The following is a 24,548-nucleotide window of genomic DNA, read 5'->3' on the forward strand; positions in this document are numbered from 1 at the left end:
TATGAAATCAAGAAGTGGTTCAATTTAAAATGATGTCTGGTAGGCAAGGCCAAAATCTGAAGGAATTTGAGAGTGGCAAGGAGCTCTGAGATGTCCAGGTGCTGTGGGCCTAAGAACTTTAAGTTGAAGTCCCCAAGGATAATTGTGTTTGTCTGGAAGGATGTTGGTCAGGACGTTATTCAACAGAGCTGTGAATTTTGCTAGAGAGGCAGGGGTAATTAACTAGGCAATTGCAACACAGAGAAGATGGTAGCTCAGACTGAAGTTTGCCAAGAATCCAGTTACATTCATGGTCACTGGTGGGGTTGGCTGTGCTATTAAAGACGGGCTGAGAGTTGATCTGTGAAGCAGCATAACACTTTCACCAGTATGAAGACCAAGGAATTAATGTGGTAATTATAGTCTTGGAAGAAATGGTTTAAGCTGTGGTAGTCATTTTTGAGCCAAGATACTGTAATGGCAAGATCAGAAAACTTTGAAAAAGGAAGGCACTGAACTTGAACTTGTTTCAGACCCCTTTATCCCTTATAGCCCCTATCTGTAGTACCCTGGCCTGGCCAAATGTGTCCGTCATAAAGGTCTGTTCCTCTTTAGTTTCCACAAAGGCCACTCCTGGGCTGGCTCTTAACTGAGTCTGAGATGTCCACCAACAGAATACCTTGTGAAACAGAAAGATCAGGAATCCCCTTTCTAAAGGGTGGAGCTACTGAGGTTCTGCTGGAGAAACCTTACATGCAAACTTACAAGAGAAACCACAATGAATAAGGATGCAGAGCCCATGGCTTTTAGAATGGTTCTTTAAGTCATGGGAAGGAAAGCTGTAGCCTGTACAAAGAAAAAATGGCTAACGTTACTACTTTCTTTATGGTAAAGACATCAAAAGGTTTACATCCTCCCATAGTGTGCAAAGAGATGCATGGCCTAATGTAACCATCGCTGTGTGCATAGAGAAGCGTGGCATAATACTTTGTAAATGTTGCACAGTTGCCGAAGAAACGCTTAGGAAATTGCTCCCACCCTCAAATGTGCACACAAAAATTGTGAGGGTTAATTTAAAGATACACTTGCAGGGAAGTAGACAATACCGTTGAACAAACACCGTGTCCCCTTTATAGTGAAACTGGAAACATCGTAACCCCTTACTGTGACCATTAGTCCCTGTAACATAGTCGTGTTTTCCTAATTCCCAAGACTCTGATAACAGAAAGAACTGAGCTCTGTTACTAACAGCATTTTACTACTGATATAATTGATGTTGGTTACCAGAAAGAACTGAGCTTTGTTACAAATAGCATTTTACTACTGATATCATTGCAGTTTGTTTTCACTGATTCCTGTGGTAGAAGGACTTGTATTATATCCTAAGTGACTTGAAATCTGAGCATTTTTAGAAGGTGGTTTTGTTTTGCATTACTTGTTTCACCCTGCTAACTGTTGCAACTATATATTTTTTTCTTTTCTCTCCATCTCCTTTCTCCTTCCCAGGAATTATCAGCCCATTAACCTAACCCAGCCTACCCCCTGTGAAAAGCTCACAACGCAAAGGACAACAGATCGAGGCTTAAACTGCTTTTACTCCAGTTTTATAACCCTGCCTTGTAAAATCCAGTAAAACAAAAAAGGTTATTAACTTTCTTTATCTCTGTTTACAAGTGTAAAATGTGGGCTTAATTGTATAACCTACCACTTGCGGATTGGGTCTATATTAGAACACCAAACATTCAAAATGTCGAGTGTTCTAATATCAACCCATTTTCAGCGAACGCTGAAAATACTGAAGAAACAGAAAACCAAATTTTTTTCCTAGGGAAATAATTTGGTTGTCCGTTTCTGTTGCTTCGATATTTTCAGCGCTGTGGTGGAAAGTTATGGGTCGGGTTCAGGTAAGTGTGCGATTGTGTGGACGTGAGGGTTAGGGCGGGTTAGGTGAGTTAGGGTGCGGGTGAGGTGACTGTGTGATAGTGACAGACCTTAGGGTTAGGGTTAAGGTAAGTGGATAGTTAGGGTTGTATGTATAGTTTAGTGTAGGGTTAGGTGTAAGAGTTTAGGTTTGTGTGTGTGGATTGCTGTTTGTTTGGTGTGCTTGTGTTGTGTGTATGTGTTTTGGAACAGTGAATTTTTTCCCTAGGAAAAAATTCACTGTTCTGTAAGTTCAATGTTTTAAATTTTCGATTGATAGGGTTTGATATTAGAACACTTGAAATTTTGAAAGTTTGGTATTCTAATATAGACCCTTGCAGATCTGCAGCACTGGCACCATTTCCCTCTAGTTTATCCCGAGAATCCTGTAACCTTTACTAACAAATTCAAGCTTAGACAAGAAAAAGTTTCCGCAATTGGTAGTATACTCACTGGTAATCACCTTCTTGACCTAACCAGTATCTCTGATAGGTTTTTGTAGTCTCAAGGACTGGTGAAGCCCCGCTGCGCTCTGCTCACTCTGCTCCCCTACCCTGACCCCATTTCCCATCCACCCCCACTACATCTACATTTATTCTCAACCCTTTGCCGCCTGACCATACCGCCCACCAATCCAAGACCTTCAACACTTCCCCTGTCCACACACTAATCAACTTCTTCCATAAAAAAGACTCAGTGTCTGCTTACCATGTCTTCAAACACACATCCACACTTGAATCCCAAGTCCAACAAAACCCAAGTCCCGATCTCTCAGATAACAACAATCATGTGAGGATCTCTCCTCCTTGTACTCACGTGTCTAACAATCACGAGATCAATACATGCAAACACATCACTTGAAAATATGTCACTCCATACAACACTTGCCCAAACAAATACATTTTCATACATATATTTTCATAGGTCTTCAACACTATTTAAAGACAGCCTAATATTACATACTTATAAGAATCACATTAACTCCACCTTACACTAGAAAAACACCACAAAGATCCTGCATAGACATTTTGCACACAATTAAACACAATATTTATCACAAAAAGTCTGCTCATATCAGGAGATATACACCCAAGCCCAGGACCACAAGACTCTTATCAACTAGGCAAACCTCTGACCTCTTGATTATTAATGTCAACATTAAAAGCATCTCTGATAAGCTTCCAGACCTACATGCATTTATAGCTCACTAGTGACTCCCCTGACATACTAAATATAACTGAAACATGGCTAAAACCTAATTACCCTAAATGAAGAAATTATACCACCTGGATATAACATCCTAAGACTGGACAGAGTGGGCAGAAAAGGGGGAGGGGTTGCTATCCTCTTTAGAAATTCTCTTAACATCAAATCTCTACAAACCCCAATACCCAAATTCCAGAATGCCAAAACCTTAGGTTCAACCCTAAGCATTAATAAAACAAAATCTATCAATTATCTGCTGTAATATTCCCCCAGTTATTAACTTTCTCACTGTTGAAGAAATGTTACAATGGGCCACAGAAAATTTCCCTCGAGAAACAATCTTACTAGGCGACCTAAACACTGACTAGTTATCCTGTACCTCTAATAACCCCACTAACCATATCAATCTTTTTAGGTTTTTCCCAACTTATCCAAGAACCCACTAGAGTTGACAAAAATTCCTATAAACAATCTATTCTAGACTGGACATTAGTCAACTGCCCCAAACAGAACTACCAGACAGGTTGTCTCCCAGATGGTCTTAGTGGCCACCTCCCAATGTTCCTCTTGCGAAAATGCACCAACATAGCCAAACCCATAATCTTTAGACAAGTCAGAGATAACCATAAATTAAACATACAAGAACTAAACAGTATTCTAAAACATAGTGACTGGAAACCACTGAAAAGTCTTCACTTAGACCTGGCCATTGACTACTTTAACAGTATTCTCACTAATGTTCTTGACAGAGTAGCACCCATTAGGAAAGTTAGAGCCAAGGCAAACTATGCTCCATGGCTGACCAGTGACCAAGGCTTGGAAAATCTGGGAAAAGGACAATACTACCTTTTCCAGACAAAACTATTTACAACTTAGGAATCAGGCAAAAAGACAAACCAAACTCGACCAACAAAATTACTTTCTAAATATCCAAAACAGACATTCAAATGATCCCCAAAAATTTTGGCATGCCATCAACTCTCTTTTAAAACCACGAAAAACTACCACTCCCACTCCTAACTCAAACAACAATAATAAAGACATTCTTTCCCAGTTTAATCACCATTTTACAGAATCCATCTCTCAGGTAGGCAGCAATGTGTCCAATGGCAAGGTGTTCTATCCCCCTCACTCCCAACTACCACTGGCGTCCCACAAGGCTCAATATTAGGTCCACTTCTGTTCTCCATATTTACCAACAATCTCCATTCATCCAAACAGCATGCATCACTTATACAATACGCCAATGATTCCACTCTTATCTGTTCTGCTCCATCACTAGCCACTCTACAAAAATTCACCCAGGAATCCCTTTAGCTCTGTGGAAAGATGGATTACTGAAATCCTACTTATCCTAAACCCTAACAAAACCAAACTGCTACTTCTCACCACCAACAAAACCATATCTACCCCCCATCCTTCACTATCTCCTCCAAAAACGGCATTATGATATCTCCCTCTGATCATACAAAACTCCTAGGCATCGAAATTCATAAAAACTTACTCTTCGATGTCCACATCTCACAAACTATTACAAAGGTCCATAAAAAATGGGAACATTATATAGACACAGGAATTTTCTCACTAGTCAAGCACAGATCACCCTTGCCCAAACTCACCTCCTGTCCACGCTACTGTATGCCTCACCAATTCTTACCAATCTAAGAAAACTTGACCTTGTGAAACTGAGTCATGCTACAATAAAAATCACCAAATTTGCGAATAACTCCACCTTTAGAGCCCCGCAATGCCAAGCTCCGAGGGAACTGCAGTGGCCAGAACTTCCCCAACTAATAAACTATCACCAGGCAGTCATTGCCTACATGGTTGTAAGACAACCTGAAAAAAAACCCTCTTCTAGGCCAATTTACACACTACAGTACAAACTGTCCCCTTTGCTCCTCTGATAAACCCCTCTTCAGTATCACAAGGGTCAACACAATACAGCAGGAAAGGCTCTGTTCTCTCACACCATTGCTAAAAATTGGAATAATCTACCTATGACTCTGATTAAAGCCTCTACTTCTACTCTCTTTAAAAACTCACTTGGGTTACACCGATCAAAAAACTGGCTATGCCCATGTATCACTTAACTCCTTTCCTTTCTCGAATTATTAATTATGCCTTATATCTATGTATATGCTGTTACTTCATATTGTAGTATACTGTACATTTTTTCATATTGTATAATTTTTATGTTGTTAAAACCTTTAACCTACTGTGGAGCTTTTCTCCCTGGGACTCCACTGAAAATGGGCCTGTGCCCAGTTGGACCATCCCTGTCAACAAATGTAAAATAAAAATAAATGGAGCTCTTGGTTTTCAGAATGGCCCCCCAAAAATATCTGGTTTATGCTGAGGGAAGACTGCATTTCTTGAGGATGAGGGAGAGCCCATCTTAGTCTGGTAAGCACTGCATGGGTACAGCTGGCAGCATTCTGCAGCCACTCTTAAGAACTTGCTTATATCAAGGAGCTGTCCAGGTATGGGGAAATCTGTACCCCCTTTGCTCAAAATGTGCAAAAGACTAGGGCTATGCAAGTGGTAAACACCCATGGAACAAGAGGAGGCTAAATAGCAATGAAGCAAATGGAAAACACCCTATGCCTGTAAGAACTGAACAAACTTTGTGCCTTTGAAAACAGGATAATATATACTAGAATCCTCCATCATGTCCAAAGTGAAAGAAAAATGGAAATTAGACAGAGGAGAATCAGCACTTTGAAATTTTTAACCATGAGGAATAAGTTTAATTTTGAATGGTCTTAGAAGGCTTTCCATGGATCATCTTTACTTAGAAACTAGGGAGTCTTTCTAAGTATGCTGATGTTGGCACATCTTTTAGGACTGATTCTGCCAGAGACTCCTGGTCTAGATTACAGGAATCAAACTGAAGGGAAAACAACCTGAATTTCAGTTTGTAACCAGAGTTTATGAGGTCCTTCACTCATATGTCCATGGTCAAATCTCAGAGCCTTGAACAGAGAGAGAATCTGCTTCCTACAGTCTATGGAGGGAGATGGAGAGACAGACTGGGAGGGTACAGACGTAGTTAGAATTGGAAGATGTCTTTCTGATAGGAAGACCACCACTGACTCTGACCCTTATGAACTGCCTACCTTATCCTCTACAGCATCACAAATGTACTTTTTCAAATGTCATTTTCTGTCATAATTGCTTGGAGTGCAACTGTTCACAAATAAGTGGTCATTGCTTAGTAGAAGTGTTCTTGTTTTATGTTGCTATGAGGGAGTAAAAAGGTGATGAACTGTATGTATACTTTTGATCCAAAGAGAAAGGTTTACCTGACACAGTATTCAGTAATCCATGCCTTTATAGCATCTGCTTGGTAATGCAACATTCGGCAATTAACTTCTCTAATACTCAGCATAGCTTAAATGCAAACTTTTTCCAAACTGTTCAGATTACATGACTATCATTTGGCAAGGCACTGTTGGCTAGCATCATCTTCAATCCTTTAACCACATTAATGGAGATAATGACAGGTTTGGCTACCAGGTTCTTAAATATCAGGCAGAAAAAAATCAGGATTTCCACGCACCATGGACAGAGGCAGGATCCAAAGATGCAACTTCAGAAGTTTTCTCCCAAATACTTGAATTACAGGAGGAATGGCCATAACTTGTGAATTCTTCACCCTCAGCAGTTCCAGGTATTGTATACGAGACTTACGAGGCTGCACAAGTTCCTGCATAAAGTTCAATGCTTCCCCGAAGGGAACATTTTCAGGTGAGGGAACTTGATCAGATGGATCTCTGGTGGCATGTCAAAGTGGTGAGTGGATTTGTGAGGCACAGATTAAGTACTCTTTTTTCACCTGTCAAAATAAGAAGCGGGATCTGGTGAGGGCTCTTCTATTTTTACTGGAGGGAGTCATCCCTGAGCTACAGATTCCCATGAAGGCAGTGTTTCTATGTGGATGTTTGCCAAGCAGTCATGCACTCCTCAGCAAACCACCTATAATCAAAGCTGGAGGGGTGAAGAGACAGTTCCCATTAGGACTGATGCCATGAAAATTAGGCCTACTTAATGCAACTAGAAAGCCTCAAGATGCTTCTGTTCAAAGTCCAAAAAAGGGGTAGGCAAGTCTCTTCTCCAAGAACAGAGTAGTAGTACACAAGTAAAGCAGGAATACCCATTTCACGGGAAAAACACTATTATATGCTGAGCTCAGTGGCCAATGGAGGATGCCTGGGAACTTTGTGCAAGTATGACACAGCAATGAACTTTGACCAGTCTGGGAAATGCGACATACCTGTAGCTCTCTCTCAGCATATAAAAAGGGGCAACAACACACCTGGACGCATCTAAAAGTGTCAGAGCCAAGGTTTAAAGATGCACCTTCTTTAATGGGATTGAAAGCCAGAGAGATGTCGGGCTCTCTACCTGTGTAATTTTCATAGCCAGTTTTGTCCACTTTCCTTGGCTGCTTGGAGTCTCTTGTACCAAGTGCTTGGACTACTCCCTCTAGATTCAGGATGGAAACACTCTGTCCTAAAGCTAGGAGTTTTTTTCTGTGTTCTGGAAAGATGCTAGAATACTCGCACTGTGAAAGGGTTTTCTTGCTAAAATAAGCACAACAATTAAATGTTTATGTAAATGCCTACAGCAGAAGAGACCGTTTAAGTGGCTGCACTTAGGTGGAACTCATCAGCCACAACACACTTGGTAACTTTCCCATGCATGATGGGTGTGTGTCCATCTCGGGAAGATAGGGGTGGCTGTGTGGGCATCACCATGTCCTGGCAGAGAGACCAGGGATCATAAAGGGAAGGCATGATCTAAGGGGGGGATTAGGGTGGGAACCTGGTTGACCATCCAAAGAGGTGAGGAGAGATGTTGCATGCTCCCATTGCATCCCTACCCACCCCATGATGTAACCACACAACAGGGAGGGTGGGGAAAACTGGGTAGATCTACACACACCGAGAGGTGATGAAAGTGCCCTCCCTCCTCTTAAGCTCTGTGTTGGCCCTGTTAAAAAAAATAAAAATTATGGATGCAGTCTGAGGGAGAAATTGGGAGCATCAGTAGACCCAACGATGGACATGGGATGACATGCCAGTATGAAACATGTGAGAAAGCACTCTTCCAAAATAAATGCAATACATAAAATCTTGGTGGTATACACCAGAGACTTCACAGTGCGCTACAGATGAGTCTAGAGGAAGGAAATGGTTGATATTGGCAACCTTATTCCCAAAGCATCATGCAGGTTCCTGAAAAGGCCCTACTGGTGGTAAAATCGGTTGACCTGCACAGAATGTTAACCACATCAATAAGTGCAGCTAGAGAGTATGAGGCCACAGAAATTTCACACTAGAATTTAGCATTTTTGTGTGAGAGTTCTCAGTGGCACACTGCATAAATGTGCATCCACTCTGGTTCTGGCATTTTGTTGGAGACTGTCAATTTAAGACATACAATTAAGAGTATGAGCTTTTAACAATCTTCACACTGTATTCCTGGGTTTGATTATCACAGCCTCTATCCGCCTACTGTGCGACTCTGAACAAATCACTTAACCAGACAGTACTCCTGTGCCGCCCTATGAGAAGAAGTTTGTGCCTAGTGACCACCCACTTAAAATGCTAAAAGCTAGTGTGTCCACTATCAGGTACAATTTCTGCATGCTCATTCTGATGAATTCCTATGTTTTCATTACTTGGTCTTTTAATGTGTTAAACTGTTCTACAGATAAACCTCTTCCAAACTGATACACAATATGGTATGGCTTGCTCTGTTTTACTGGTAAAATCTGAACTGTTTCCATTTTCATTCTTAATAGTCTGAAGGCGCAAACGTCCACTGGAACAGCCAACCCCAAATTCCAGTTATACAGTGCTTTCTAAACTAGCCCCGACAAGAAGCCTTTTGACTGGCAAAACAGAGGGCTGTTTTTAGAGATGGTAAGCTACAGTTCTGGCGGTCATGAAACGGTGCTGGAGGCAAGAGCACTCACTGTACTCAAAAATACTTGCCTGTGGGCAAACGTATTACGTGAGCACTCACGGACAGCTTACATGAAGAAAAGGCAAGTGACTTTTAAGCATGTAGATACAGGGGATGTGCAAATGGGATCATTTACACAGAATACAATGTGAACTGTGATGAGGTAATTAGTATGGGAGAGTAACTGGGGAAAAAATCTGAAAGTGAACGTAGTTACTACTAACTTCAGTAGCAAAATAAGAAATAAAGAAAAGCAAATTTACATTTTCTCTTATGGACTCTAAATTGTTCATTCAGGAAACTTTTGAAAGTGCTTTTTAACAAACATAAAAACAGAAAATTTAAATGAGACATGGTACAGAATCACCTCTACTTTTTTAGTTTTCTTTTTAGCCTACCATTCTCTTCTGCAGGTTTATGAAATGGAAACTACATGAAATTAGGAACATTTACAACAAATTTTAGCAGCATCATAAACAGTTTCAATAGTGCCATAGATAGCAGACTTGCATTTGGTGCTGGAAGAACAGACAGTTGAGGGTTCTGTTCTCACTTCGGGTGATGGGCTTGCCAACACTGCAGTGCAGAATTAGAGGGTGCTGCCTTTCAGATGAGACACCAAGATCTCATCTGTTTGAGTTGGTGGTAGGTCAGGTAGATGCAAGAGCCCACAGCGCCTATCAAAAAGACAAGGGGAAGTTCCCCAATGCCCACACCAAATTTCTCGTTGTAGAATGACACCGGTCTCCCCTCAAGCAGGCCACTAGCCAAGTGGGACTAACCTGGTCAACAAGAAGAAATAAATACAACAAAAAACAAATACAACTTAAAAAAAGTAAAAAATAAAAGCTAAGCCAAGATGCTAAGTGTTTCATTAAATTCTCTTACTTCTTGGATCGGTGGTCTTGGTGGTATTTTATAAAATAAAACAAAAATCCTTGGTCCACATTTCATTTCACATGTGAACTAATGTTGTGGAAAATTATTTCTAGGACTGTCATTAATACTTTTCTTAAAATGCATAGTATTCCTACCTTTTTTTTTATGATTATTAAGCTTTATTATATTCATTTTGTGTTCTGCAGTTTATGCAGCACATTGATCTGATCAGTTTTTTTTTTCAGTAATCTTCTTAGTTGTAAATCTAGTTAAACAACTTTTAAACTCAAATCTAAAAAGAAGCAACTCTTCCGTCTGGCATCATCAGATCTGGTAAAAACAAGAGAGGCAAAAATCCAGTTTGTGACATTGCAATTACTTGTTATGGTAAAGTAGCCGGCATCCTAATTGACTGTCACAATAAGTAGCATAAGGCGATTACACCACTGATCTGAAAATCAAATATAAAATTAAAAAAGAAACCCTTTGTTAGTGACATCATAGATGGTTAAATTGTGTTAGGAAATAAAAATCTTAGTCCAGTTATTTAATACCGGATGCTTTCAAGACGCTCTTCATTTTGATTTCAATATATGTTTCAAATCTTGAGAGTCCAAAATCATAAATCTGAGGATTTCAGCAAATGGAAAATAAGAACATCTCCCTTTCCACTGCATACAAAACAAAAGTAGCTTAAATGGATGTAGGGCCATAACAGTTTGTTCTCCTTGCATGTGCAGTGTCAAAACAGGAATGCTTTTCCGGCATTCAGAGAGCAGAAATAGCCAAGGAAGCATAAGAAGACAATTAGAAAAGGAAAGTAATTGAAATGTGCTGATATACTGGCGTGCGTGCGTACCGCAGTGATACACATGTACACTCTGTGAAAAGTGACACAGTGCTTTATAAAGAAACATCTTCTCTCATGTTTACTTGCAGAAGATAAAAAATAGCATGCCACAAGGACTCCTGGATACAACTCAAGCCTATTCAAAGTTTCCTGATGTGCTGAGCAGGGTCTATGTTAAATGTTCGAACATCCAAAATGTCGAACATTACATGGTCGAGACCAAATGTTCGACATTTGGATGTTCGAACATAAAAAAAAAAAAAAAAAAGATAAAACAGAAAAAAACACTTTAACAGTGTAGGCAGGGGCGGCAAGCCCCCTGCACCCCCCTACTTAAATATACCAACTCCGAGACCGCACTTCAGTGCAGAAAAGGGAAATTCTCCCTATCTGCACTGTACAGTGCCATTGAAAGTCTATCTTCGAGCACTCAAAATTTAGAACGTTTGGTCTCGACCATGTAACGTTCGAAATTTTGAGCATTCGAAGATTTGACAGGTACCCGCTGAGCACGCTTTCCTCTTGGTGTGTTTGAACACAGTTAATTCCTTGCCTCCATCAGTAAGCTAGACCTGTAATATGGCAGTCTCCTGAGTATTATAGGAGTACTTGTCATATAATCAATCAACAAAGCAAGATACTTAAATATCAGACAAAACAATGATATTTATTTAGTGACAGACTCCCTAACCAATCGATTATACATACAAGGGTTAAATGATTAACTGAATTCCAAACTGCTTTACTACACCTCACTCCTTACTCCAAAGTATACCACTTGAGAGATCTACCCCTTAAAAAAAAAAAAAAAAAAAAAAAAAAGACTACATTGCCACAATACCATTAAATTTTTGAATTTTGCCTTCTAAACAATTTAAATCAATGTATAAATAATACCACTGTATAACACTTCAACAGAACAGAAACTTTTATGCCATTGGACAGAAACAAGAATCAACTTGCAAGATAAAGTTAAATACATAGATTTATTCACAGAGCCATATTGGGGCATATTTTTTAATTTCTCTCACTTCAAATGTACTGCTACCAGATACCTCTATACATAAAGCAATACCCTTACAGAAGTAATGAATGATTATCTGGTTACTATAACAGTTTTGTCAGGGCTGGAAAAATGACAGCTTTTATTTTTTTAACACTTAAGGTAATGAACTCTCTTCTTGGTGGAATCTTTGTATGACTGAAGGTTTCTCTTTCCAGATAAGTAAAAGTACATATTTTAACAAAAAAACATTCTTAACAGCTGCAAATTTCTATTTTTATCCCAAGAAGAGGATAAGGGAGAAATCACAAATACTGAAATAAAAACTACACACCTTGTGACATCTGGGAAGGAAATGTAATGTTAAGACTTGCTTTCCAATATCAAAAGTCTTTATTTCTTTGTTCTCCATCTCAAAGCATAATCTGCCTTAGCTCAAACTTTTTGATTTTCAGTACAACGAATGTAAACCTGTTCTACTAGTTTAAACCTTTTATAGCTTTACTTTGGACTTTGAATGCTTATTAGTGGCAAGTTGCAAAAAATATATCTCCTATTTCTTTGCACTGATGTGCAAAATATGTCGAAACATTCACTACTGAAATATTTTCTTTAAAGATTTATTTATTTGCTGGTTATATGGGCCTCCTATGACACTGCAATAGATTTCCATGAAAACAATTCTGCTGGCTGCATAGAAAATGCATCTGGGTTAGGTTCACCTAAAGGAAGAAAGGGGTCCAATTCAAGATAAAGGTGTTACAACTGGTTGTAAAGTATCCAGAGGCACTGGCTGTGATTCATCTTTCTAGACCATCTGCAAGGGATAGCCTTGCAGTCAAGGTTCTTCCTCTCATAGGCAAAGGCCTTTCTCCAAGTCAAAAATCTAGAAGAAGAAATGAGGGAAATGTACTTTTTCAATGAATCTACAAGACCTTCTGCATCAGCTGACTGTGGGAATTTCCTCTCCTACCCCAAATGCAAGTTTCTGCCATCTATCATGTACTAAAGCTATCCCTCAATCATCTGCTTCCCCTTCCTTGACACCTGACTTCTACTTTGGACCAAGGCGCTAAAGTAGGAAAATCCTTAGTGCAATGAGTCAGGGAAAGTGTGTAGCGAAAAGGCCATGGTGTCCTGGGATGGTGCAATCCTGGCAGCTGCGGGGGGGGGGGGCTTTGATGGTATGCCCTATACACTGTACCACACCAACTTGTTACATATGCACATGGCTCAGAACTTCAGTGCCTTTGATCTTAAATAACTACTGCTAATGCTCATATGAAGGTTTGCCAGGAAAATGCTACTTTGCCTCCCCCATCAGACTCCTCAGTTACTGAGTTTGGTAATCAAACCTAAGTCACCTGGCTCATAGCCAGGGCTCCATCCCTCTACATCATGGAGCTGGTCACAAGGATTTCCTCTTCTGATATCAGCAACATGGAATAATTCAGAATTCTCTCTAGCTCTCTTTCCTGCTCAGTAACTTGTGCATCTACAGTTGATAGATATGATGTCATGTACCAAAAGAGAAGGGTGTATCCAAGCCTTAGTTCACAAATGTCATGGATTTGCCATGATGCAAGGATTCCGAGGTGCACTTTTGGCAAGCATGGAAAATGAGTAAAGCACAACACAAGATTTAGAGTAACAGTCTCCCCCCATCCACCAAAAACAAAACAAAAAAAAAAACACAAAGAAGCACACACAGATAATTATCCCAAGTCAGAGGCAAAAAGGCAATTTAATTAAAAAAATCATTAACTCATTCACAAAATATTAAATGGAAAGAATGAATGAATATAATGTATCATTATTTAAAAAAGGCCAACAAATCTAATTTTTTCAGTTGTTGCTGACTTTTTACATGAGTGGAGCTGCAGTAGCAGGATGCAATGACAGGCAGCTACATTACAAAAAATGTGCTAAGCGCTCTAAGCAGATCCTGGGCTGTACAAACTTATTTTGAAAGAGAATCACTCATTAATTCCTTTATACAGACATTCTGAATAAGCTTCAATTTACTGGCATTTCACCATTGCTGATTTTAATACATGAAGTGTTTTACCCACTGCAGTGCTTGTGTTTCTTGTAGTGAACAGCTACATGTTTTGATGGTTGAGGGAAAGGTGAGGTAGAGGGGTTTACAATATTTTTGTAGTAATACTATTACTGCTATTACTACTGCTTCTTCTGTGGGAATTCCTGAACAGTTCTGGATTAAACATCATCATTCATTCATAAAATATTATGAATGAACAAATGACCTAACTGCTGCTAGCTTGTGTTGTCTTGAATGATCAGCTGTACTTCTTTGTGAGGGGAAGAGAAGAAAGGAAAGTAAATGCTAATTTAAATGTGTAAAAAAATCTCAATTGCTTTTATTCTATATGTATATGAGTGTGTGTAAGATTTTGAGAGCTTATAGTCGAGAGCTGTTGGGTTTATTACAAATGTGTAGGCCTCATAGCTCTTGCTTTTGGTTTGCAAAAAGCAATCATAGTAAAAGCTACAGATATAAAGCTACGGTTACCACTAAAATATTTGTCACAGGGATACCACTGATGCTTTACTGACATTTTTTTTGTGGATATCTCCCAAGTTTTAGAAAACTCATAACCAAAATCGTAGCCGACCTTAGGCATAGGCCAATTACATGGTTGCCTAGGGTTTCCGCTCCAGCAGGGGTGCTTTTCCAGTAAACTGGACAGTGTAAATAGACCAGGATGGGGGCACCAGGTGGTGTGTGTGGGGGGTGCTGTGCAGCTCTTTTGCCTAGGGCACCACTTGACCCAAGGCTGACCCTGACCAAAGTTGTGCATTGGCACCAAAGTACTCTGGTTCAGAAGGTCACTCTTACTTCTATTTACATATGACACTAACATCTGCTGCTAGTCTTTAAGATGGCAGACTTGGGGGAATGCTAAACATCATACAATGTCACTGACCAATATGAAAAACATACATTCCATCTGTCACAAACAGATACTGGCAGACAAAAATGTACTGACATATACAACATGGCTTAAGAATTCTGCATTATCTGTATTTCTTAACACAAACAGCAATATATATGCATATACAAAAAGTGATGATAAGCAAGAGAATGAGAGAAAAAAAGTAGAATCCCAGTGAGTAACTGCAGGAGTTTTGTATGCAGAATCCACTTCAGGGTGGCAAACTGTATAAAAAGAACAATGGCAGCCAAGCCAGCTGCTCCATGATACAGTGGGATGACAACATGAGCCACCACATTCCTCAACATGATGAATATGTCACAGCCATCACAGTCATCATCATCATCACAAACATGCTCTGTGATGGCAGCCATCATCATGACCACACCCTGTGCTATCTGCACACAATGTCTGAAATCTATCTTTCCTGGATTATGGTCCAGAATATCAGGTACAAATACAGTTATGGTCTTGCTTATTTTGTTAATGTCACGGTTCAAACAGGCAGGGACTCTGCCATCACTGATGAATAAAATTCCTTCAGCTCTCTTTTTTTAAAAGAAAGAAGAGTAACGGAGTCACCAGTAACACATGCATTATCTTAATAAGTTACGCTAAGCTATATTAGTAGAGTGTATGTGGTGGGGATAAAACATGTACAATACCTGAAAAATAATCATGTAAGCAGCCAAGACAGAGTTAGACATGGTGGACAATGTTAGCACAATACATAACATGCACTAGAGATGGGTCACAGCAGGATAGCTGTCACTCAGGAGTGCACTGTGTATACATACACACACACACACCACATACACAAACACTCTCATACAAAAAACACCACTAAACTACAGTCAGATAAACTACTCAATGTACATGCTATGTGAATTCAGGATTTACTGTTTGCACTGCTAACAAGTTTGAATATGAATTATTGCTAGTTTAAAAGTTCAGAGTGCTTACTATAACAACTGCTTGCTTCTGTTTGTTTTCTGTTTGTTTTATACTTCACAAATGTTCTGTATTCATATTATTTGATGTTTTCTTGGTCTGGTGACCAGGTCATGCTTGAAATAGTCCATAGAACTAGTTCACTAACCATGTTATGAAATAAGTACATAGACACACATGCACACACCAAATTAGACAGCATTGGCTCTGTCCATATCACTTAAAAAAACAAACGATCATCATATGCATGTGTGGCTCCCTTGGATCATTAGCCTAGAAGTTGCCTATGAAATGTCAAATCAATCTCCTGTCGCAGACTACTGAATTTACTCTTCTAATACTTCTTCACAGCCATGGTATTTTATACCTCATTTCCATCTCTCAGTACCTGTAGAAGAATTATGCATTCAAGCCTTTTGAGAATGTTATCCTTAAATCAATCTCAGATGCAATGAAATCAGAAAAACATGATGGATACTTTGCCAAACAAAAAGGGAACACAATGTTTTAAACTCCTAACCCTTAAAAATCCTTTAATGAAAGGCCCACTCAGAAACTAAAAAAAAAATGCATAATATCATATCTGTGCTATTTTAAACATCAAAATCTTTCTGTGTATCTGTAATTTAATTTCTCATACCCGATATGGCCATGATATGGAACTATACTGACTACTGACATTATTTTTCAGACTAGTCTGTTGGTTCCCACAATGCAGTTTGTGCCCCCCCAAAATATGGCACAGGTTACACAATGATTTTTTTCCCTGCATTTAATTACTGTGACAGTTCTGTGAGTCATTGGCTTCTTACAATATCTTTAAGCAGTGTCAATGTATAATTTCCACTGAAGTTCTCAGATTGTGCTATCTGAGCTGTGAAAAAGCTTTTCATGGTACTTTTAAATTTACTTCAGAACAAAAGAAAGAAAGGGCAGGGTTTTATTAAACAGTTGGTTACAGTTCACAGAACCTCCCTCACTTCTGTTTAGGTGCTAAAGCCACCAATAACTCTAGCAGATCTGCTCATTTATCTGTGATTGACACCTACAAAGGCATAGTTAGGGTGGGGCAAACATCTCAAATGCAAGGTGTCAGGAGGTCTGATTGTCAAATACCAATCAGGTAGTACAGCAGTACTGGAACTCGGAAATGAATGGCAGTACTGCATTTACAGTAAGGGCTGAAGCATTTGTAGCAGTGGTTTTGCTACTTTTTTTGTCCTCAACTTAAAACTGCGGCAGACGCCAGATCTCGGAACTGCACAGGATGCCACATCACCTATTTAGGTTTCTGGACACACTAATTCAAAGAGAAAGCAAGGCAGATGAAGCTACTTTTAGGAACTTAAAAGGAAGTTGGACTTCTAGTATATAAAAGGTATGGTGGGATTTCAAACACACACAGCACTGCTAGGTGTACAAATTAAGTATTCGACCAAAAAGCAAAGATAAATATTCCACAAAAAAAGGCCAATACTTCAACCATAGGCAAATACATCTCAGTGTCAGTCCATCTGGTTTAAAATGAAGTAAAACAAACATTAATCTTCCATAGAGCTCAGATAAACAAGGTTAGCGCTTTCATGGTTGTATGACACCACTTCATCAGACCATAAATACATTAAATTGTGGTCCCATATAAATATACTCAACAATTAAATGCAATAAATCTGTAACAATTATTCTATTTTAAATTAAAGCCATACACAACCCTACTAGAATTCTTAATACAGCTTTAAGTTACATAGTTAAAATCTATCTTGGGACCAATAAAAAGCAGTATAAAAAATATAATCACTTTTAACAAGCCTCTACATCTTTCATTCGAATATATTTTTATTATTTGTTCTTTACTCATTTAAAAAGAGCCCTGTTCTTTAAAATGGGCTTCATTGGTATCCTTTCATTGAGGCCTTTGCCTCTATCAGCCCTTAGTCTATCCATCTAGTTTCTGAGGTTTACGTTTTATTTATCACTTATCAAGTGATTTTTAGCTAAAATGTCTTTCATTCTGAAAGAAAGACATTTTAGCTAAAAATTCCCTCTCCCACCAACACATGACCAAATTAGCAAAAGCAAGTGCCACCTTAGCACCCATCTCAACACCAGAATTCAGTTGGAAAATGGTGTATCAAAACAGAAAAAAATTGTTTAACACAATTTCTAATAAAGTGCATATAGTACTCGCATCCAAATCTGTCACATCTGTGTACTTGGTTAAATAAAAACCTAACAAATTAAATTTTTCCTCCGCACAAGTAAAACCAAATCAATATCATAACTCCATCTAACCACATCTATAACAAGCCCATTCCCTTTAACCTTACTTTGAAAGAACACTGAGCCCTATTAAAACTGTGTAGTTGTCATGACTTAAGTATTATGACAGAAGACAAAGGGAGTAGGCTTGTTACAATGGATGGTAACAATTAGGACAGTGTTATGGTTAAGTTACTTTCTGACAATAAATGTTACAAAAAGTATCTAAAGATGTGGTTAAATTGAGTTGTTATGATGTTGATTTGGTTTTACATGATTTATTGCATCAGGGCTCTATTGATACAGAATTGTTTGATTTTTTTTTTTACAAGTAGAGCACCCCGAGCTTGGAAAAATGTTTGGTATACCAAAACTTCATAAACATGCAGAGAAATCCACTCTTTAGAGCAACAGTTTCTTTCCCAAACTGCAGGCTATTTAGATTCTATGTTGAATCCAATAGTACAAAAAAGTGAATATTTGAAAGATTCCTGACTATTTCTTGATGTTTAAAAAATTACCAATTTAGTGGGAATAAAACTATGTTTCATACTTCAGATGTTATTTCTTTAGCTTGGTTGATTCTTAGGTAACAATTTGTCTCAAAAACCTTGTATATTGTGATATCTGTTTTTATTTTAACATTCAATTTTTATTTTGTGGTTTTAAACTTGGCTTTCACTAACATATACATTTTTTAATATATTTTTAATTAAAAGATTATATGTATAAATCAAGTAGGATTTTACACAAACCAAGTAGAATTTTAGCAAGTGTTTTGTAATTGTTAATGAGTTTGCACTGGGTTAATTGTTCAATTAAAGGAAGGGGGAAGGGTTTACATAAAAAGAAAGGAGGGCTGTTTTATTCTTTATCCTTACTCTATCTGATGAAGTCCATGGGAGACTAAAACGCTTATTTTTTATACATTTGGCGTTTATGTGTATGTGAATAAACGTCTGTTCATTCCAACCATTGGTTTATTTATTTTTACCCCTAAGGACTGGTACTTTGTTTTTGTTATTTCTTTAAATACTACAATACACCAAGAAGAAGGGATTGAATTTGTTAGGCCTTATTTAACTAAGTACACAGATATGACAAATTCAGACGTGAATACTACATGCACTTTATTGGAAATTGTGTTAAACAATTTTTTTACTGTTTCGAGACTCCATTTCTGAACAGATTTCTGGTGCTGCAATGGGTGCCAAGGTGGCACTCGCTTTTGATAATTTGGTCATGTGTTGGTGGAAGAGGGAATTTTTAACTAAAATGACTGTTTCAGAATGTCACACTGTTCAAAAGATATATAGATGATATGGTATTCCTGTGGACTGGTAATATGGAACATCTCAATTTGTTTATTGAAGAAATGAATAGACATATTCCATGGTTATATTTTGTTATGAATCTTACAGGATATGCTATTAACTTTCTGGATATTAAAATTACGTTTGATCCTGTAACAAAAAGTTTTAGCGGTAACGTTTTAGAAAAGTGTCTTTTGCCAATAACTACCTGCACTTTAACAGCTGCCATCCATCCTTTATGAAACGCAATATTTTTAGAGGTCGGGTAATAAGACTGAGTAGGTTGATCTTGTTCAGATATTCCATTTTTAAGAGAAGTTAAAGTTGTTATTATAAAAATGTTTCATAGTAGAGGGTATCCGTTATTCAAATTGAATCGTATTGCACTTAAAGTTATTCAAGCTAGGAACACTAAGTTTCCATCTATTTTGTGTACTGGTTCTAAACCAAAAACAAAAAGTGAGGATGTAAAAATATTTTCCTTTCCCATACCCATGAGTTTAAATGATCATGGCATCAGAAATATTTTAGAACAAAACTGGAAAATGATTTTATGCAACTCAGAGCTTACTAAGATTTTAGGAATGCAACCAAAATTTGTTTATAAGAAAACTATGAATTTGAAGCAAATACTGGAACGTACATATGATACTTCAAAAATGTAAGTTAAAAATTCTTGTGGTACATGCCCATGTAATAGCTGCAAATATTGTAGGTACATTAATAAGTGTAGCAGCTATTATTTTGAGCACTGCAGTTTCCACTTTGCAGCCAAAGATCGTTACAACTGTAATACTGATGGTATAGTTTTTATTTGGCTATTTGTATGAACTGTCAAAGCTTTTATATTGGTAAAACCATCCAGAAATTGTCAACTAGGATTAGGGAATACCTATTAGCTATTAAATAAATTGATAAGAACAACGTGCTAGTGAAGCACAGTTTAACTTGTACTGACTTTAGAAAGCTTGAATTTCTAGTGCTGGAGAAAGTCTATAAAAAAACATTTGTTGGTTCCTTTATTAATCATTTAGAAAAACAAGAGCTGAAGTGGCAAGTTTCTCTTGCAGCCAATTTTCCACCAGGTATTAATGACATTATTAGTATAAAAAGTGTCTTACAATATAAAAGTATATAGTGTTTTACTGGATTTGTATTTTTACTGCTGTATCTTTAAGATGAAATAGTCAACGGAGGTGTGCATTTTTTATGGATGTTCATTGGATGGTTTGTAATTATGTTAGTTTTTAATTGTATTTAAACCTGCCTAATGGTGTTTCACATTAGTTTCTGATGAAGTACAGCATGAAAGCACTTAAATTATTCCTTTGTGTACAGTGTGATCTTTTACTGGTTTTGAGGCAATGAAAATTTATGGCTGTGAAGCAAAAATGTTTTTTTCTGTGACACTAAACTATATCTCAGTTTTTCTATAGGGACAATAATAAGTCAGGGATAAGGTTAACTACATTGAAAGGTGGAGGTTTTTTGGTTTCCAGAACTCCAGTAAATATAAAAGAGTGACGAGTTATGTTGTACACTAAAGTAAAACCATTATCAGGGCATTTGGTATCACTACACTGGGTATGGATGTGATCCTGTAAGTACTAAACAGTTTCTAAGGAAAGAACAACTCATTCACAATTTAAATTTTCTACCATCTACACAAAGTTCAAAAAAATGCTTTTTCTGGATCTCTCCAAAAATGCTTTCTTTCTGTCTCCAGATTCACTTTTAGTGGATTTTAGTGTTTGATTTAGCATATTTTCTTGCTCTATATTCATGTAAACAGTCTTGTTACTCTCCTTAAACCAAGGAGTCTACCTCACAGACTACCTCCATGTGTACAGTAAACTCCAAAATAAGAGACATACATCATGATAAATCCAGCTGGGACTTCAGATAACACTATGGTTAACTGTTATCTGAAGTCCCAGCTGGATATTTTTTATGAGTGGAAACTTTTACTCACAGCTAAGTTTTCCCACTGGCACAACTTATACTACAGAAAAATTAACAGCATTCAGAAATGAACTTTTGTTTAAAGCATTCTGTTATAAAAGCTACAAAATGTTAAACAATGTGAAATGGCAGTCAGTTTTACACACAAACACCCCCCCCCCCTCAGATAGTACTATGTTTCCATTCTACAGAAGGGAAGAACCACTTAAAATATCCTGTTAAAGCCAGTAAAACTAATGGAACAAGTTAAAAAGAGTTGAATTACTCTTCAGCCTGGATGGAGTCTGAAGGAGCTACGTAGTTGCTGGGAATGTAACCAGTTCTTCCAGTAGTGAGTGAGCGGGCCAACCACCAATCTCCTTCCCTGAAAAACAGCAAGGGGAGAGGGATAGAAAATGTTTAAAATTAAGATTTACAAAAAATGCCAAGGGACTGGATAACAAGGCAGTAATTTATTACTTATTCATAACAACACTGCTTTCAAGTGCCTTCTGACAGTGAATCAGAAGACAATGCTGGTTAATGAAGGAAAGTAAAAAAAATAAATAACCTTCCAATACTCTCAGTAAGCAAAAACATGTCAGCATAAAAGTAAATCATTGCATATAACTCCAAAGTGTTTCCTGTCTGACCTTTTGTTTTACACACCATGCAAAATTCCATGCAGAAGCAAAGTGGTCAACATAAAATATTTCACATTTAAAAGCATGACACAATACTCCACATTATATAGGCGGGCTCTGTGACTAGGCCGCCAGCATTTCACCAAGTATCATGACGACATTATTTGTTTTCTGGTTGCAGTGTTATCACTGCTATGGTCTTAGACACAGCTGTATGCAAATAAGAATGACTTGATTTAACTAGATTGTCCAATATGATTTAACTAGATTGCCCAATTTGGCACTTCCAACATGTGTTATCACTAGAGACACCATCAGTTGTCTGGTAAGTCATGCTCCTAACAATGCTCTTCTGCAGGTGTGCCTATTGCATACCACATCATGTATGAATAACACCTTGTAATGTTTTCACTTCCATAACCTCCATTGTTAGACTGTTCAGTTTTCCAAGCATCTGCCATTCTTTCTATGCAAAACATAAGTCTCAAGGTAGCGGTCAGTATTTAAACAAAATATTCTGCTTCTGCCTCCTATTCCTCTGTGTGTAACACTTAAAAACCACCACCCTCTTCTTCTTCGAGGGTAGACTTAGTGAGATCCACTGTGACTCCTCAATATTAAACATTTCAAAACAAAAATGCTTGGCCCCAATTGAAAAAAAAAAAATGTCCTCAAGTATGTATATGGTCTATACACAAGTGCTCACACAGAATGTAGACTTTGTGCAACTACATTTTCCTTAAATAAGATATGTCCCCAAGTGGGCCCCACAAACTTTGCTAGTTTTACCGCAGGTCTCTCCTACTCAGAAGACGACTGATAACTAAAAATGTCCTTCTGTGAGATGCTGCACTCAGTCAATACACAGTAAAATGTATTCACTTCCCTGTGACACTTTGTAAGCAGACTACAAAGTAGCATAGCATCGAGCAACCATGCCTGTGCATGCATAAACTCAAAACTTAACTCGAGGAGATGAAGGGAATACATACATACATAACATACTGACATGCCTTGGTCTCCCTCATCAAGGGTTTGCGGAGCTATTCTTCTACCAAATTAGTCACGTCACCACAATGAGGCTGACTACATATAGACTAAAATGTCAAAAAGTTATAATATCGTGTCCCTATCGCACAGTATTACAGTTTCATTTCTGTACCTGCTGACCTTTTGTCTAAAAGTAATGGATCATCATAAAAGGCCCAATTACACACCGTCTCTCTCTGGTTTACTGACTGGCACGCACTTCCCCAGTGTTATACATCATCCCTGGCTAAATGAGTTTTAAAAGTGCATCTGCAATTTTCAGTACTGAAATCTTAAGATATATAACAGCCCAAACGACACATCAATAATCTGCAAGTTTAGGTAACTGCTGCTTTACTGATGTGAAGGTTGTTGTGTCTTTCGTCTTTTCCTGGTTAGGGGTCGCCACAGCGGAACTCCGGTCCGCTAATGATTGGCAGTAGATTTTTACATGCTGATGTGCCGGCCCTGATGCACAACTTTCAACGAAGGTACGCCCATTCACGCATGTCTCCACACAGAAGACGCTCTAGCTGAGAATCGAACAGGACAATGTCTTACTGTGAGGTGACAACGCTACCGCAGCACCACCACCGCAGTTTTAATAATGAAAATAAGAGGGAGAATCTTACTACACCAGTAAGGCAGTTCAGTTAAGGATAAGGAAGATAACGCTGCAAACTCTTAAGTAGCAACTCATTGTGGAGTGGGTGGACCATATGCGTAGTAAGAATCGCACTGTAAAGATGCATCTCTTCACTGCTAAGTACCTTCAGTTCAATTTCCTCTTGGACAGCCAGCCAGGGCAACTCATGCAAAACAGCAGCACCCTCAAATAAATTAACACAGATTTTTTTTCTCTTTAGTGACTTAATCGATGAACATATAAAAACTGAAGGGCAGCTACCAGTTCATAATCAGACCTTTATTCATTATTTAGAAATAAATAACAGGAAAACACAGTGCTAGGCTTTTGAAGAGAATCACTTTTGGCATAACTGCCTACCAAGATAACCAAAAAGATAAAATCTTGATAATTGAAAATACCAGTGATAATACATTATCAAAGTGCAATAAAAAAAATCAGCTTCAACACTTTTAGTGGAACAGCATGTTTTCAAGAAGCATAAAAACGAATGAAAAATCTCACTGTACCTACATGCAAGTGCATGAACTAGCTTAGCAGCCAAAACTGCAAACAGGTAAAGCAATGCAACTTGTGCATATAAAGTACACAGCTTTTCAATAAAAGTACCACATGCAATTTTAAGCAAAAATATGCATCAAAGTCACAAAATCTTAATAAAAGTAGAAAGAAAGGACATAGGCACTTAATTCAAAGAGTTAATATATGTAACCATTAAATATGAGATATTTGTGTATTGAAAATATCCATCTAAATAGCTGCACTGACACCTACACATTTTAAACCTATTAACTTTAGGCTGAATGACAAACATTTAATTAGTAACATTGTTGGAGCAACAAGGAAGTGACGGCCCACAAACTGGCATGCATTTAATAGCTTCAATAAAAAATAAGGGCACCAGTATGCTTTTAAACTGCCACATTTGCAGTCATCACAAAAATAACAAGCAGCAGCAATGCAAGCTGAGATGGGTCTTCCAAATAGTTATTTCAATG

General features: G+C 38.0%; 1 protein-coding gene across 1 annotated transcript in view; it reads right to left on the reverse strand.

The window, feature by feature from the left end:
* SRC (SRC proto-oncogene, non-receptor tyrosine kinase) overlaps positions 1–24,548 on the reverse strand; it is a gene marked incomplete in the record, with an annotated part of 1,446,557 nt that overhangs the window by 271,759 nt on the left and 1,150,250 nt on the right. Inside the window, 1 exon segment of the mRNA XM_044090212.1 lies at positions 21,518–21,616. Coding sequence (XP_043946147.1) covers positions 21,518–21,616 — 99 coding nt within the window.

Source organism: Protopterus annectens, chromosome 12.part0 (genome assembly GCF_019279795.1).
Source record: "Protopterus annectens isolate FY-2018-M chromosome 12.part0, PAN1.0, whole genome shotgun sequence".
Lineage (NCBI taxonomy): Eukaryota > Metazoa > Chordata > Ceratodontiformes > Protopteridae > Protopterus > Protopterus annectens.